The sequence below is a fragment of the Notechis scutatus genome, chromosome Z (assembly GCF_049901735.1).
Source record: "Notechis scutatus isolate UNSWTSFEM ecotype Mainland chromosome Z, rNotScu1.2, whole genome shotgun sequence".
Taxonomy (NCBI): domain Eukaryota; kingdom Metazoa; phylum Chordata; class Lepidosauria; order Squamata; family Elapidae; genus Notechis; species Notechis scutatus.
The window spans coordinates 117,140,845-117,156,941 of NC_142025.1; the positions used below are offsets into that span (position 1 = coordinate 117,140,845).

Here is a 16,097-nt window from a genome sequence, read left to right on the forward strand (position 1 = left end):
AGTGGGTCATTCTGCAATAGGCGGAGTGGCAGCAGTCTGGCACCTGCGCAGGGAAGGTGAGGGGGGGGCGGGTAAGTGTGTGTGTGTGTAGGACTACTGCACCCATCATCCTCGGGTTGGCTGTGAGTGATGGGGGTTGTAGTTTGTGATCAGTGACTGGAGCAATCTGAAGATCCGGAAGGGGGAATTCAGTGGACTGCTTCAGTGACGGCTCACATTGGAGGTTGCCCAACGCTGGTTATGTTATGTTATATTATATTTATATTATATAAATATAATATTTATATTATTATTAATATTTTTATATAATAATATAATATAATATATTTTAAATATTGTAATATATTTTATAATATATATTATTATTTATTAATTATATTATATTTTACTGTTATATATTATTATATTTTATATTATAATTTTATATTTTATATTTTATGTTATAATATTTTTATATTTTATTTTTTTATATTTTATATTATATTATACTATAATTTATTATATTATACTATATTTTACATTAACATAATACTATACAGCTAGTCCTTGATTTAACAACCACCATTGAGCCCAACATTTAAGTTGCTAAGTGAGACATTTGCGAAGTGGGGTTTGCCCCACCTTACGACCTTTCTTGCCACAATCGTTAAATGAATCCCTGCAGTTGTTAAGTCAGTCACACGGTGGTTAAATGAATCTGGCTTTCTCGTTTACTCTGCTTGTCAGGGGGTTGCAAAAAGGGACCAGGTGACCCCCGCGGGACACTGTAACTGTCATACGTACATCCTAGATGCCAAGTATCCGAATTTCGATCACAAGATTGTGGGAATGCTGCAGCGGTTGTAAGAGGGAAAAACAGTCCTAGGCTGCTTTTTTCTCAGTGCCATTGTAATTTTGAACAATCACTGAATAAACTGTTGTAAGTCAAGGCTACCTATGCTATGCTATGCTATACAGTAGAGTACAATATAATGCACACTATATTGTATGCTATACTAAATACTATATATTATGCTATAAACTATACTATATAGTGTATAGTATATACAAGGAGTAATGGATGGAAACTGATCAAGGAGAAATTCAACCTGGAAATAAGGAGAAACTTTCTGACGGTGAGAACAATCAACCCATGGAACGGAAGTTGCCTTTGGAAGTAGTGGGAGCTTCACCACTGGAGGCTTTCAAGAAGAGATTGGACTGCCATCTGTCAGAAATGGTGTAGGGTCTCCCACTTGGGATGGGGGTTGGACTAGATGACCTACAAGGTCCCTTCCGACTCTTTAATCTATATACTATGCACTATGCCATGCTATATTAATCATACATTATGTTCATTGCACAGTCAGCCACATATTCAGACTGGATTTTGGTATTTTTGTTTTTCCAGTATATATCATTGTATCATATATTGAATTACATTGTATTACATTTTAATTTTATATCTCTTTCTACTTCAAGTTTCCTCACTTGGACATCCGAAGGAGCCTTTATAACAGGAAGAAGTGAGAACTCAGGTGAGATGGCTGCCAGGTCGTATCCAGCTGGGACCAACTATAACTCCTATCATCTACAGCCATAGGGTCAAATGGGTGGGGTAGACCAACGCCTTTGGGGGCCAGAGGTTGGGGTTAGGCTAGCCTCCTGAGGCCTCGTTTCTGACTGCAGCAGCATTAATGCAAGACTTCTTTGCTCTCCAGAATGGGGGAAGTGGAGATCTCGCCTCGAGCTTACATCAAGATGTGCCTCCATGCGGCTCGGTACCCCCACATGGCGGTGAACGGACTTCTTCTGGCTCAAAAGCGCCGGCGGACCGCTGGGCCCCCCGAATGCCTCTACATCATGGACTGTGTCCCCCTTTTCCACAGCAACCTGTCGCTCACTGTGATGCTGGAGGTGGCGCTCAACCAGGTTTGTCTCCTCAACATTTAAGAAGCAGAGGCTCGGTCGAACCCCGTAGGATAGCACCAAACAGCCATAACCCCCTTTTACCCTGCCCCAGACTTCTTACGTGAACCTTCCGCATCGCCTATTCTTGCAGGTTCGACTCCAGCTCCCATCCTCCCCTCCAAGCAGGCCTGGGATATTAAGCGGTGGCAGTTTTAATCATAAAAGCCGCAGGTTTCTGATCCCACCTGTAGTAATTTCCTGATATTTCACGGGCTTTGGGGGGATATCTTTGGCAAAATGCCATTCAGATAGTCCTTGACTTACAACAATTTGTTGTAACTCAAGTTGCAATGGCTCTAAAAAAAGCGACTTATGACCGTTTTTCACACTTAATGACCATTGCTGCATTCCCGTGGTCGCGTCATCAAAATTTGGTTGCTTGGCAAGTGACTCATATTTAGGACAGTTGCAATGTCCTGGGCTTATGCGATCTCCTTTTGCGTCCTCTTGATAAAGAAAGTCAAACCAGATTCATTTAACCACCGTGTGATTAAATGATCCACATAACAACGGCTGCAAGAAAGTTCTCAAAACAGGGCAAAAGTCACTTTACCAACTGTCTGGCTTAGAAACAGAAATTTTGGGTTCAATTGTGGTTGTATGTTGAGGACTATGTTGAGCAGCCAAACTAAAGTCTGGATTCATACATCAGGCCAAAACATTATTCCTTATTCAAGAAACCGTGGTTTAACGTGACAGGTAAACCAGGGAAATAGAAATTCAGAATAGAATAGAATAGAATAGAATAGAATAGAATAGAATAGAATAGAATAGAATAGAATAGAATAGAATTCTTTATTGGCCAAGTGTGATTGGACACACAAAGAATTTGTCTTTGGTGCATAAGCTGTCAGTGTACATAAAGAAAAAATAAAATACATTCATCAAGAATCATAAGATACAACACTTAGTAATAGCCATAGATTACTAATAAGCAATCAAATCATGGTAGGGAACAAATAAAACAATATAAATTGTAAAGATACAAGCAACATGGTTATAGTCATATGTGGGAAGAGATAGGGAATAGGAAGGATGAGAATAATAATAGTAATGCAGCCTTACTAAAGAGTTTGACAGTGTTGAGGGAAATTAGTTGTTTAGCAGAGTGATGGCATGATCTTGCAGGACTGTGTTTTTCAACCTTGCCCCCTTTAAGATGGGTGGACTTCAACTCCCAGAATTCTCCCAGCTGGCAGGATTCTGGGAGTTGAAGTCCACGCATCTTAAAGGGGGCTAGAGTTGAGCAAACACTATCCTAACCCGCATCCTGAATCTAACAGGTTGCCAACTTCGGCATTCATGCTCTTCACAGGTGGATTCTTGGAGCTCGGAGTCCGACTTGCTCCTTGCTGGTTATTACCAGGCCAACTCTGGGATGGACGACAAAAGGTGAATTTGAAGAGGGAGAGGAGGTGGGTTTCTTTCCTTCCTCGGGTTTATCTTACTCCTTCCTTTCTTCCCTCCGGCAGCCCTAACACCCTGGCCCAAAAGACCGCAGGGCGCATTGCTGAACTCTACGATGACGCGGTGCTGATCATGGTGAGGAACTCCCTGGATTTGGAAGGTCTGGGTGGCTGGAGATTCTCAGGCATCCAGGTCACGCTTATCCCAAAGGTGCTTTTTTTCAGGAGGAAACTGGACTTTCTGGCTCCTTCTTTGAAAACGTTTCGCTTCTCATCCAAGGAGCTTCTTCGGCTCTGACTGGATGGTGAGCAGTGGAAGGATTTACACTCCTTGCAAACAGTTGGCCATGTGCATCCTTTTTTTAGAGAGTCATTGAGGCCACCTGGTATAATGCAGCCCAAAGCAGTGAGCCATGGGCAGATCTGTACACTGGGGAAACAAAACAGCCGCTTTCTAACCGCATGTCACAACAAAGAAGAACCAGGACTCGATTCAGCAGTCCACCTGCATTTAAAGGACAACAGCCACTCTTTTGAAGACAACAAAGTCCACATTTTGGACAGAGAGGACTGCTGGTTTGAAAGAGGGGCCCCCAGGAGGCCCTCTATGTCCAAATTGAACAGCCCCTTCTCAACAGTTGGGAGGGACACAGGGCCTCCTCTATCTCCAGTCTACAACACGGTCCTTTTAGTAGTTCCAAGGCGGCTCTATACCCCCTTTTGCACCACTCAAGTGACCCCTAAGGGGACAGATAAACCTCCAAGTGGCCACAATATCTCTCTAAAAAGGATGCAAACGACCAGCTTTTCTGCAAGGAGTATAAATCCTTCCGTTCCCCACCATCCAGTCAGAGCTGAGGAAGCTTCTTGGAGGAGGAGCGAAATGTCTTCCAAGAAAAAAACAACCCAAGGAAGTCCAGTTGCCTCTTGAAAATAAAGCACCTTGGGGACAATGTCTGGGTGAATTGATCTTAGAGGTACTGATAGAAATTAATATTGATACGAATGAAGGCAAATATACGTGTCCCAGGATAAGGTTGCAAGATCCTATCTGAGCCATCCAGGCACCACATCAATACTATGCGTAGAACATCCCACTGAACACACTCTGGAGAGAGAGAGAATTTATCTGAGGATGGGCTCTGGAACCAGTACGAAAGCTCGGAAAATTAAACTTCTGGTTCCAGCGACTGACTCCAGGATTGGCTCCTGCAGAATATTTATATAACTCAAGAGTTGAACTGTGGGGTCCTTGATGCTCCCTAAACTTGGTGGCCAATCAGAGCATGGGTTGGTAGTTTTCTTACAGACATTTGATGGTGACATCATCAGTGCTAGAAGCATGGAGGGGGGGGGTGGGTGCTCTCTAAGATTGGTGGTTTTCTTGCAGACGCTTCATGACCCAGCTAGGTGACATCATCAGTGCTAGTAGTGAGGTTTGCAGAGAGGAGGAGGAGGAAGAGGAAAACAAGATGTTAAAAAGTTACGATACTGATGTAGTTGCTTCAAATAAGTACATCGAAATTATATTAAAGTAACCAGAATGTCTTTAACAATTCCCCAAGGCGTTTTCACAACTTTTGAGCACCCCTAATGTTTGGAAATTGAAAGTTGAAACATTTGATACTGTGTGGGGTCTTGGGTGCTCTCTGAGCTTAGTGGTTTGCTGTCAGACATTTCATGACCCAACTAAGGAACATAATCAGTGCTAGAAGGGAGGGAGGTTTGCTAGAGGAGGAGGGCTGTGGGATCCTTGGTGCTTTCTGAGCTTGGTGGTTTTTCTTGCAGATGTCTCATAACCCAACTAGGTAACATCCTCAATGCCACAAGAGATTTCCAAGAAGGGGGAGAAGGAGGGGGAGGGAAAGACAGGAGGAGGAGGAAGGACTGTGGGGTCCTGGGTAACATCGTCAGTGCTGTATTAATGACCATCACACTGATGTTGTTACCTAGTTGGCTCATGAAACGTCTCCAAGAAAGCAACCAAGCTCAGAAACCACCAAGGACCCCACAGTCCTCCTCCCCACTCCACTCCACAGACCTCCCCCTCCACCTTCTAGCACTGATGATGTTACCTAGTTGGGTCATGAAACATCTTCAAGAAAGCAACCAAGCTTAGAGAGCAACCATGGACCCATATTTCAACCCTGAACTATAGATAATTCTCTTCCATATTCATGCCGTTTCTTGCCATGGGATTACTCTAGAGAAAAGAGAGGCCTTGATTTGTTTTTGTTTTTTTCTTCTTCTTATCTTAATTCCTTCCCCAGTTGGATAATCGCAAGTTCGGTATAAGCCCTCGGCTTCCTCCCCTAACTGTCTTGGAGCAGCGAGATCGTCAGTGGGTTCCCAAAGACAAAAACCTGTAAGTTGCAGCTACCGACAGTTTACACAACCTGTATTTACAAGCAGTCTTTCAGGAGTACCATTTTCCTGAAAATAAGACCCTGTCTTATTTTTTTATTTTTTTTGCCACCAAAAAAAACCGCACCAGGTCTTATTTTCAGGGGACGTCATCCACTGACTAACCACACTTGTGTGGGTGTTAGTGTTTGGGGATTAACCCCTAGCAGAGTATTGCAGCAGTAGTCAAGCCAGGCAGCCAAACGAGAGTGGAAGGGCCCCAGAGTATACACACACTGAACACAAACACTGTTTGTAGTTTAAATAGTTTTTAATCCATTTAGAGTTTAAAGCATTGTCATTCAGTCCATTTGTCATTCACTATATTTCCATCCAGTAAGATTCACTATTACAGTCCAAGTTAAGAGTCCTTACAATATCTTTATCAGCCGATAAAGATATCTTCTCCTCCTCCGGTGCCTCTCTCCAGAGGAACAAACGCTGGATATTCAGCAAGACGCTCAAACAGTAGAACAGTTGAATTCTGCAGTAAATCAGCAAACAGTAGCAGACAGGATCATCTCGGTCACAGGCACAGTACAAACAGTATTCACAGTTACAGTAACAGACAGCTTTCCAGCTTCTAATGCTTCCTTATATTGTAACTTCTAACCGCACCCTTAATCGGCTAATTGCCTGCAGCATTGTGCTTAAAGTGATAAGCACTTAAACCATGATATCTAAGTTTTATATATTTATTCACCCAAACCATATTTGGTATCAATGTTATACCTAACAGTGGGTCACCCCCCGGCCTCCTTTTCGCTGAGGCCTTCAGGAGCTGCTTCTTCTGTGGCCGGTAAAGCTTTCCTGGAGGCCTCTGCAGTTAATAACTCTGGATCGATCCAGAGCTTTGTTCTCAGCTCCGGGGGCCTTCAGGAAAGCCTTGCCGGCCTTACCGACTGCAGAAGAAACGGGCTGGCAAGGCAGGTGTCGGGGTGTGCGGGGCCTGGCTGCAACTGTCCAAAGGCAAGTAGTGGGGCAGCTCCACCCTAGCTTAATTTTTATCTGTGTACTCTGGAGTGGGTGGGATCTTAATTAGGGCTTATTTTGGGGATACGGCTTCCATTGAGCACGTGTAAAAATCAAGCTAGGACTTACTTTCAGGGTAGGTCGTATTTTCGGGGAATCAGGGCATTTACACACACACACACAAATATCCCCCTACGTTTTCCTTCAAGCAGTTTTAATACGGAGCACAAAAAAGGGAGGAAGAAATGATAAGGCTAAGACGTCAGGGGCCTGAGATAAGAGGGGAATAAAAGGATGGCTAAAACTAATTTATAACGTTCCTTAGAAAATAGTCTTTTCCCCACACCGTTTTGTGCAGGAAGGTCTCAACTTACGACCCACAATTGAGCCCAACATGTCTGCCGATAAGCGAGACAATGGTCAAGTAAGCTTTGTCCTGTGTTTCAAGCTTTCTTCCCACTGTTGTTAAATGAGTCGCTGTGGTTATTAAGTTAGGAACACGGTTGTGAAGTGTATCTGGCCTCTCGCTTGTGGAGAAAGTTGCCAAAAGGGATCACATAACTCCCCCCCCCCTTCGTGGACGCTGAGGCCATCATAAATACGAGTCAGTTGCCAATTGTGAAGATGTTGCAACTGTTGTGTGAAAAGCAATTGTGTTGCATTTTTTTCAGCCCCATTGTAACTTCGAATCGGTCACTAAACAAACCGTTGAGGACTATTTGAATTATTATCCATAATAATTTAACCATAGGATCACCCTCCTCCTCCTCCTCCTCCTCCTCTTTTAATGACCCCATAATCCTGTGTGGGGTGGAGTCTGGGCAATTGAGTGGAACTGAATGGTTTTTAATGGCTGGATGCCCTTCCTGTTGCCAGAGTTTTGTTCAGCAGATATATTCTCAGAGAAAGAAATATCTGCCTCTACCTAGGATCGAACTCACAGCCTCCAGATTGGGAGGCGAGAGCTCGGCCTCTAGGCCACCGCACCACTCTGCTTTAGCTGTAGGATGAGCCCTATAAGTTCACCTCTCGTCCTAGGGGCTTTGTGGCCCCCCAGTTTATAAACCCTTCGGGGATCCGTAACTTTCCACCGGTTGTGTATTATGAACCCTTTTAAGACGGGTAAAACATGCTCTGCAGAAGAGTCCCATAATATTAGCTCAGCCTAACTGTGGTTTGCTTCATACGAGGGTTAAAAGTCAGCCGTGCCTTAACCAAGAGATAATCTAGAAGAATGAGGGAATTGTTCCTACCCCACCAGCTAAATTCAGAGCTTAACTTTTTACAAAATATCAGAGAAAAAACAGAGTTGGAAGGCAACTTGGGGTCCCCTTTAGTCCAACCCCCTGCACCATTTTCAGACAAATAACAGAGTTGGAAGGGGCCTTGGAGGTCTTCTAGTCCAACCCCTGCTCAAGCAGGAGACCCCATACCATTCCACACAAATAGCTGTCCCATTTCAAGAAGTTTTCTAATCTCTTCTTAAAAACCTTGATTGTTCTGTCAGAAAATGTCTCCTCAGTTCTAGGTTGCTTCTCTCCTTGGTTAGTTTCCATCCGTTGCTTCTCGTCCTGCCTTCTGGGGCTTTGGAGAATAATTTGACCCCCTCTTCTTTGGGGCAGCTTCCCAAATATTGGAACTCTGCTATCATGTCATCCCTAGTCCTTCTCTTCGTTAGACTAACAGAATATGGTAATGGTGTTGGAAAGGGACCTTGGGAGGTCTTCTAGCCCAACCCCAGTTCAAGCAGGAGACTCTATTATTCTAGGCAAAATGGCTGTCCAATCTCTCCTGAAAAAACCTTTCGATCTTTTACAGGGTCATGTGGACCGACTGGGAATCCTCCCGCCACATTTGCCAGTCTCTCCTGGAGGCCAAAGAGTACTCCCGATTGGTCGACTTCGACAGCCACCTGGATGACATCAGGCAAGACTGGACCAATCAGCAGCTGAACACGGAAATCGCCCAGTTGGTCCGTAGCCAATGGGAGTGTGTGAAGGAGCCGAGCCCACTCGCAAAAGGATCTTAACTCTGGTTCCCTCCGGCTTTTTGTTAGGAGCATCCTGGATTCCAGACTAACCTGGATACAAACCAGGATCACATGATCTAGGCCCTGCCCCTTTTAACAGCACAGCAGCTATCTTGACTATCATTCTATCTCTTCCTGCCACAAGGATTCACCTCTCTTTAAGAGAAAGGATGAATTTGCTTTGAAATTTGGTGCTTTTTTAAAAAATGTGTTCCAACTTTGCGAAAAAATTGCCTCAGCAATATTCTTGTTTTTTAAAAAAATGATTTTATCAGGATACAAGGTAGTCCTCGACTTACGACTACAATCGAACCCAAAATCTCTATTAAAGTGTGACATTTCTTGAGTTTTGCCCCATTTTACGATCCATCTTGCCACGGTCGTGATGCGAAACGCTGTGGTTGCTAAGTTAACAACCCGGTCGTTAATGAATCTGGCTGCCCCCATTGACTTTGCTCGTCAGAAGGTCGCAAAGGGGATCGTGTGACACCCCCCCCCGCCCAGACATAGTGACGGTCATAAGTATGAACCAGATACCAGCCATCTGAATTTTGATCATATGACCCTGCAAAAGTTATGTGTGGGGGAAAAAAACACCATAAATTACTTTTTTCAGTGTCATTGTAACTCTGAACGGTTGCTAAATGAACTGTCGTAAGTCGAGGACTGCTGGTGATTTCGGAAGCTTTATTTCACCCTGCACCGTTCAGATTCTATATTTATAAAACACGATTCTATAGAGAGAAAAACCCAAGTGCATTTCTTAGTTTTAAGGACTCGAATTAAAACTTTCCTCTCAGCAAACGTTTTAAAGAACCGTTTTATTTCAAGAGGATCGAGTTGATCAGGGAAGGAAAAAAAAAAGGGTCCGGGAAGTGACCCCATTCACATTTGCTCCTGATCACTGGCTAAGCCATTTAATAAATCATCCCTTTGTTTTCATCCCGGGGTTTCTTAATCTTGTCAAAATTCTTCAGGACGCTGTCATAGATCACAGCCTAGGGGAAAAAAACGAGGAGAGGGGAAGGATCAGAAAGTTAAAGAGAAAAACCTAAAGGAGGGGAATGAGGAGTGAACCCAAAGGTGCTTTTTTTCAAGAGGCAACTGGACTTTCTGTTTTTTCCTTTGGAGAGGTTTCGCTCCTCATCCGAGAAGCTTCTTCAGCTCTACTGGATGGTGGGAATGAGTCAGAGCCGAAGAAGCTTCTCGGATGAGGAGCGAAACCTCTTCAAAGGAAAAAACAGAAAATCCAGTTGCCTCTTAGAAAAAAAGCACCTTTGGGATAACCATGATCTGGATGACTTGAGAATCTCTTGTAGACACTAAGGAGTAAAGTTCTTACGAACTTTAAATGAAGCTCTTTCATCTGCTTTTGGCTCCAAGGCTTACAAAATATACATAATTTCACTGAAAAGTTGGCCTCTGCTCACCCACAGTTCAAGTTTGATGGGTCCATTAATCGAACGTTGCTCAAACACGGCAGTTTTAAAAGGCGTGGACTTCAAATTTGAGATACATTATGTCCTGTATCCACCATAACAGAATACAGTAGTTCTCGACTTATGACCAAAATTTGCGATGCTAAGTGAGACAGTTAAGTGACTTTTGCCTCATTTTACAACCTATCTTGTCCCATTTTTCAGTGAATCACCTCAGCTATTAAGCTAGTAGCACCACTGTCGAGTGAATCCGGCTTCCCCCACTGACTTCGCTTGTCAGGAGGTCGCAAAAGGGGATCAGGCAACCCTGGGACACTGCAACTGTCATAAATACAAGTCGGTTGCCAAGCGCCTGAAGTTTGATCACGTGACCGTGGGGATGTTGCAATGGTTGTAAGCGCGCCAAACAGTCTTAAGTCACTTTTTCAGTGCCGTCATAACTCTGAACAGCCGTTAAATGAACTGTTGTAAGTTGAAGACTACTGGCAAATAAAAAATAATAGATGATGAGATAGATAGAGATAGATGATAGATAGATGATAGAGATGATAGATAGATATAGACAGACAGACAGACTGACATAGATGGCTATGTAGATAGATAAATAGATAAGACAGATGATAAGGATAGATATAGATAGATATATAGATAATAGAGATAGATGATAGACTGACATGATAGATGGCTATGTAGATAAATAGGTAAGATATAGATGATAGATAGATGATAGAGATAGATAGATAGAGATAGATGATAGGTAGATTGGATGGATGGAGATGGACAAACAGACTAGAATGGATACAGATCGACTAGATCGGATAGATAGAAAGAAAACTGGTAGATAACAGACGGATGGATGAATGGAGATGAATGGACTGATGGATGTAGTTAAGATAGATGATAGGAAGATTAGATGGATGGAGACAGACGGACCAACAAACAGACAGATGGACAGAGAGAGAGAGAGAGAGAAAAACAAAAAACTCAAAGATCGGATCCCATGGACCGCTGGTATTTTTTTTTTCTGCCGTCGGTTTTCTATATTTCTAAATTTCCCCAAAAGCTACTCAGCCAATGGACCAAGGGGAGGGTCAGGGAAGAGCCCTCGGCTCTCCACACCATTCTTAGATTGGATGGTGCTCTAAAGTAGGCAAACTTTGGAAAGGTTTGTGTAAAAGATGTCAGTTTTTTTAAAAAAAATATATTATTAAAAACAGGCCCTTGGTAATCCCTGTACGGAATTCCGCAGCTCTATGGGGGTTTTGAGACCATCGTTCAGTTGTGGGTTTTTGGGAGGGAAATATTTGGGAAACAGCATCAGCACCAACCACCCGAGGACTTACGTAAATGTTTCTCAGTTCGTTGATCATGAAACGGATTTCGGCATATTCCGCTTCGTCAATCTCATGGACCAGCTGGCGGTAGTCACCCTGTTAAGCGATGGACAAGGAACAAACCATGTTTGAGCCGTAACCCAGTTTTAGTTCGGTCCCAGACGGCCAAGGTTTGAATGGGAAAGGAGGGAAACTTACCACGTGGGGACTTTTGGCAGCTTTGGAAACGGCATCGCCCCGTTCAGAATAATACCTGAGAAATTGGTAAGAAACAGGGTTTAATCTTGGCGAGTTAAGCACACAAACGTTGTCACCGTGAGAGAAAGTGAGATGGAGTCCTGAGTTCTAGTCCTCCTAAAACCATGAAAGCTTCCTGGACTCTGAGCTGGTCCTTCCCTGTCAGCCCAACCTACCTTGCAGGGTTGTTGTGGGAACAGGCTGGAAATTAGGAGTTGGTGAGTTCTAGTCCCGCCTTAGGCATGAAATCCAGGTGGGAAACTTTGGGCCAATCACCAGGAGACTGGGAGTTCTAGTCCCAATTTAGGCAAGAAAGCTGGCTTGGTGACTTTGAGCCAATCACCAGGAGACGTGAGTTCTAGTCCAGTTTTAGGCATGAAAGCCAGCTGGATGACTTTGGGCCAATCACCAGGACAAGATGAATTCCAGTCCCTCCTAATGCATGAAAGCCAGGTGAGTGACTTTGATCCAATCAACAGAAGACTGGGAGTTCTAGTCCCGCCTTAGGCACGAAAGCCAACTGGCTGGCTTTGGGCCAATTGCCAAGAGAAAGTGAGTTGAAGTCCCAACCTTAGGCATGAAAGCCAGCTGGTGAAACCCAAGAGGTGGTGTGCCTCCCATCCCTGCCAGGAAAACTTAAAATATATATATATATATATATCTTTATTTTTGCCACTTGCAAAGCTGCAAAGAGACTCGAGCAGAGTTGCAAATCTAGGGATCCTGATGCAAGAATTAATCATTCCACCGGTCTCTCTTGTTGGGCCAGATCGTATTGTTCCATAATCTGACTGATCTGGGACACGTCCCTGTTTATCGCCGCTGGATCTCAGGGCAAGGGAGTTTAGAACAGGCGGAACAAGGTGGATTTCCTTCATAGTGACTTGCAATTTAGGAATAAAAGAAAGGCCCAAGGAAGGTGGAACATCAAATATTTAAAAAGTTTAGCTCACCAGGAGCAAACGTCCTGTTCTTTTAAATCAGGACAAAACAGAGAGACTTAGGGTGTTTTTTTTAGCCTATTGGAAAGGGTTCTACATTCTCCACCTGCTGTACAGGTAAGTCTGCAACTGAGCCCCGAATTTCTGTTGGTAAGCAAGACATTTGTTAAGTGAGTTTTGCCCCATTTTAACACCTTTCCTGCCACAGTGAATCGTTGAAACCTGCTTGGGTGGAGGGGTTGGACTAGATGACTAGATGACAAGGTCCCATATTCAGAATCCCTACAGTTAAGTTAGGGACACGGTTGTTAAAGTGAATCTGGCTCCCCTGTTGGCTTTGCTCGCCCGAAGGGGATCGCGTGGCCGCCGTACGCTGCAACCGTCGTAAATGAGTTGACAAGCGTCTGAATTTTGATCATGTGACCACGGGAGATCTGCAAAGGTCATAAGTGTTAAAAATGATCACAAGCCTCTTTTTCCAGCGCTGTGGTTTTGACTGGTCACTAAACGAACCACTATAAGTCGAGAACTATCCGTAGTCTGGACTGCAAGCTGCACAAACCACAGTGGCCATCCTGGCTTTTCAAGAATATCAGGTTAGGGCAAAAGAGGGCCAGGTTTAAACTGCCATTCCAGCTATGTGGCCTGGTTGGGTTTGAGCTCAGCCTGACTCTTCTCCGGCTTGATAGAAATAACTCTGCACGCGGCCCAAAGCTAGCTAGAAGAAAAAACAGATATGCAATAACAAAGGAAGGAAGCCTGCTGTGGCCCATCTAGCAACCGAATCAGAGGAGGCGGCGTGGGAGTCAGGGCCAGCATCATGGCAACCTGGTCACTGACTCGTATTTGTGACGGTGGCAGCGTCCTAGATCAAGTGATCGATATTTGCAACTTTTTTTTTTCAAAAGCAACGAAGGAAGCCAGATTCGCTGAACGACCGTGGGATTCATTTAACAAAGAAAAAAAATAAAATAAAGGAATTTGTCTGCTCCTTCAATCTGCCTTCAGACTTACTTGGAGATGTGTGTTTGAAACCCTTCCAGCTTCGTCCGAGCGGCGGTCAACAGTTCATACACTTTTTCCTAGAACGGAGGGTGAAAGAGAGAAGGAAAAAATTATAATAATTTAATTGTAATTACGGACTTCAACTCCCAGAATTCCCCAGCCAGCATAGCTTGTATAATGTCCATAAGCTTGTATAAGGTCTTGCAAAAGGTCAATCAATTATAAATAGGGTTCTTTATAAGGTTATAAATACAAGAGATATTGGAAAACATTGGTCTAATCATGGTTAAAGACGGTTTCTAAAAATTTGAGTGCCAGCTTAAAACAAATCAATATATCTGAATATTTCCAAAGAAAAGAGAAGTTAAGGGTTTGGGACAAGGGAAATTCACCTGCACTGCAACCCCGAAATTATTCCCGTCTTCAATCCGGGGTACGAGGAGCTGCAGCCAAAGACATATCTGGAAAAAGAGACAAGATCCCAGCTAAGCATCCTTTTACGCACAACCAACCTTCGCCTGCAAACTTTCAAAGACAAGTAAGCTACGGTCAAGGATGGGATTCTGCCGGTTTGCACCGGTTCGTGTGAACTGGTAGTTCCAGTGATCTGCTGCCCCCACCCACCCCTGCCCTAATCTATCCTGTATTTCCGTGTTTTGCAGCTCATCTGATTCGCACAGCTGTTTTGCTCCCCGGGACTGCAGTAGAAGGTAAGTGTTAAGAGCTGAAAACGGGAAGTTTTGAAACGCTGTGCGCGCATGTGTAAAGCACAAATTTGGCGCGCGTGCTCACCAAACCGTTTGTTTCACTGGTTGAATCCCACCCCTGGCTACGATTCCTTGCCATTACTCACCACATTCAGTTTCTCCTTGGCTCCCTGGATTTCCGGTTTGACGCGGTTCAGCAGAGCGGTGATTTTCTCATTGTGGCAAACTGGGCCACACGGTGGAGCTGGGGAAGAGGGAGAGCTGCTTGAGAGATCAGGATTGGGTTCAGAGCAAAGACCCCTGGGAAAAACATGGCTGCCCTCCCACGCTAGGTATAAAACGGAAGCGGGAATAGGTATAAAAAGGAAGCAGGAAGCCGAATGGAAAGGTAAGAATTCCGTTGGGTTTGATTATCTGGTAGTCCCCGACTTAGAAGATACAATCACAGAGTTGGAAGGGACCTTGGAGGTCTTCTAGTCAACTGTTCAGGCAGGAAACCTACACCATTTCAGACAAATGGTTGTCCAATCTTTTCTTATAAAAGAGCAGGAGGAGGAGGAAGAAGAAAAGAGGAGGAGCAGCAGCAGAAGGATGAATAACAGAGTTGGAAGGGACCTTGGAGGTCTTCTAGTCCAACCCCCTGCTCAAGCAGGAGACCCTATACCATTTCAGACAAATGGTTGTTCAATCTCCTCTTTAAAACCTCCAGTGTTGGAGCTCCCACAACTTCTGGTGGCCAGAAGTTCCACTGCTCAATGATTCCCCCTGTCAGAAAATTTCTCCTTATTTTTAAATATATATGTATATATCAGTAATCCTCATCTTACGACCACAATTGAGCCAAATCCTTCTACTGAGAAGCAAGCCATTGGTTAAGAAAGTATTGCCCCATTTTATGACCTTTCTTGCCACAGTTGTTAAATGAATCACTGTAGTCGTTAAGTGAGTCACACGCTCGTTGAGTGAATTTGGCTTCCTCTATTGACGTTGCTCGTCAGAAAATGTTGCAAAAGAGGATCACATCAACCTGGGACACTGTGTCTGTCATAAATAAGAGTCAATTGCCAATTTTTTCAATGTCATTGTAACTTGGAATGGTCACTAAATGAACTATTTAGTTATAAGTTGAGGACTACGTTATCTGTATAGATTTCAACGGAATTGAAGGCCAGATCGCTGGCCTGAATACAAAGGATTGAAACTATGGTAGTCCTCAACTTATGACCACAATTGGCACTTGAATTTCCATGGGGACACAAGATGGTTAAGTGAGCCGTACCTGATTTTACCACTTTTTGCCATAGGTTGTTAAATGAATCATTGCAGTTGTTAAGTAAAGCCTACGGTCATTAAGAGGAACCCAGCTTCCCCACCCAACTTTGCTTATGAAACGCTGGAATTTTGATCACATGACTGTGGAGATACTGTGACGGTCATAAGTGCGAGGACCAGGTCGTAAGTTACTTGCTTCCAGTACAGATAGCCCTCAACATACAACAGTTCATTTAGAGACTATTTGAAGTTACGGTGGCTCTGAAAAAAGGTGATTTAGGACTATTCTTCACACTTACGACCATGCAGCATTCCCCACAGTTACGCGATCAAAATTCAGATGCTTGGCAACTGACTTGCATTTATGTCCCCGGGTCACGCGATCCCCTTTTGCAACAAGCA

General features: G+C 43.9%; 2 protein-coding genes and 1 long non-coding RNA gene across 6 annotated transcripts in view; 2 read left to right on the forward strand and 1 right to left on the reverse strand.

Annotated features, from left to right (window-relative positions):
• EMC9 (ER membrane protein complex subunit 9) lies at positions 1-9,564 on the forward strand. Of its 3 annotated transcripts, none has more exons than XM_026683104.2 (7): positions 1-223; positions 1,462-1,517; positions 1,701-1,911; positions 3,266-3,342; positions 3,423-3,492; positions 5,627-5,721; positions 8,550-9,564. In XM_026683104.2, exons 3-7 carry the CDS (start codon positions 1,702-1,704, stop codon positions 8,758-8,760), a joined length of 663 nt encoding a protein of 220 aa, XP_026538889.1. In that variant the 5' UTR covers positions 1-223; positions 1,462-1,517; position 1,701; the 3' UTR covers positions 8,761-9,564. The 3 variants fall into 3 exon arrangements, with proteins under 3 accessions (XP_026538889.1, XP_026538891.1, XP_026538890.1); XM_026683106.2 differs by having other exon boundaries at positions 1-65; positions 1,461-1,517; XM_026683105.2 differs by having other exon boundaries at positions 1-56.
• The window catches only part of PSME1 (proteasome activator subunit 1), a 20,394-nt gene continuing 13,858 nt past the window's right edge, over positions 9,562-16,097 (reverse strand). For both annotated transcript variants that reach the window (XM_026683103.2, XM_026683102.2), the window contains exons 6-11: positions 14,570-14,667; positions 14,109-14,177; positions 13,726-13,793; positions 11,732-11,786; positions 11,543-11,629; positions 9,562-9,758 (exon numbers count right to left, since the gene is read on the reverse strand). In XM_026683103.2, the coding sequence (XP_026538888.1) occupies positions 9,678-9,758; positions 11,543-11,629; positions 11,732-11,786; positions 13,726-13,793; positions 14,109-14,177; positions 14,570-14,667 (458 nt within the window). In that variant the 3' untranslated portion in view covers positions 9,562-9,677. The remainder of the gene's footprint in view (positions 9,759-11,542; positions 11,630-11,731; positions 11,787-13,725; positions 13,794-14,108; positions 14,178-14,569; positions 14,668-16,097) is intronic.
• LOC148129176 (uncharacterized) overlaps positions 14,622-16,097 on the forward strand; it is a 12,952-nt gene continuing 11,476 nt past the window's right edge. Inside the window, exon 1 of the long non-coding RNA XR_015745655.1 lies at positions 14,622-14,811. This is a non-coding gene — a long non-coding RNA (uncharacterized LOC148129176). The remainder of the gene's footprint in view (positions 14,812-16,097) is intronic.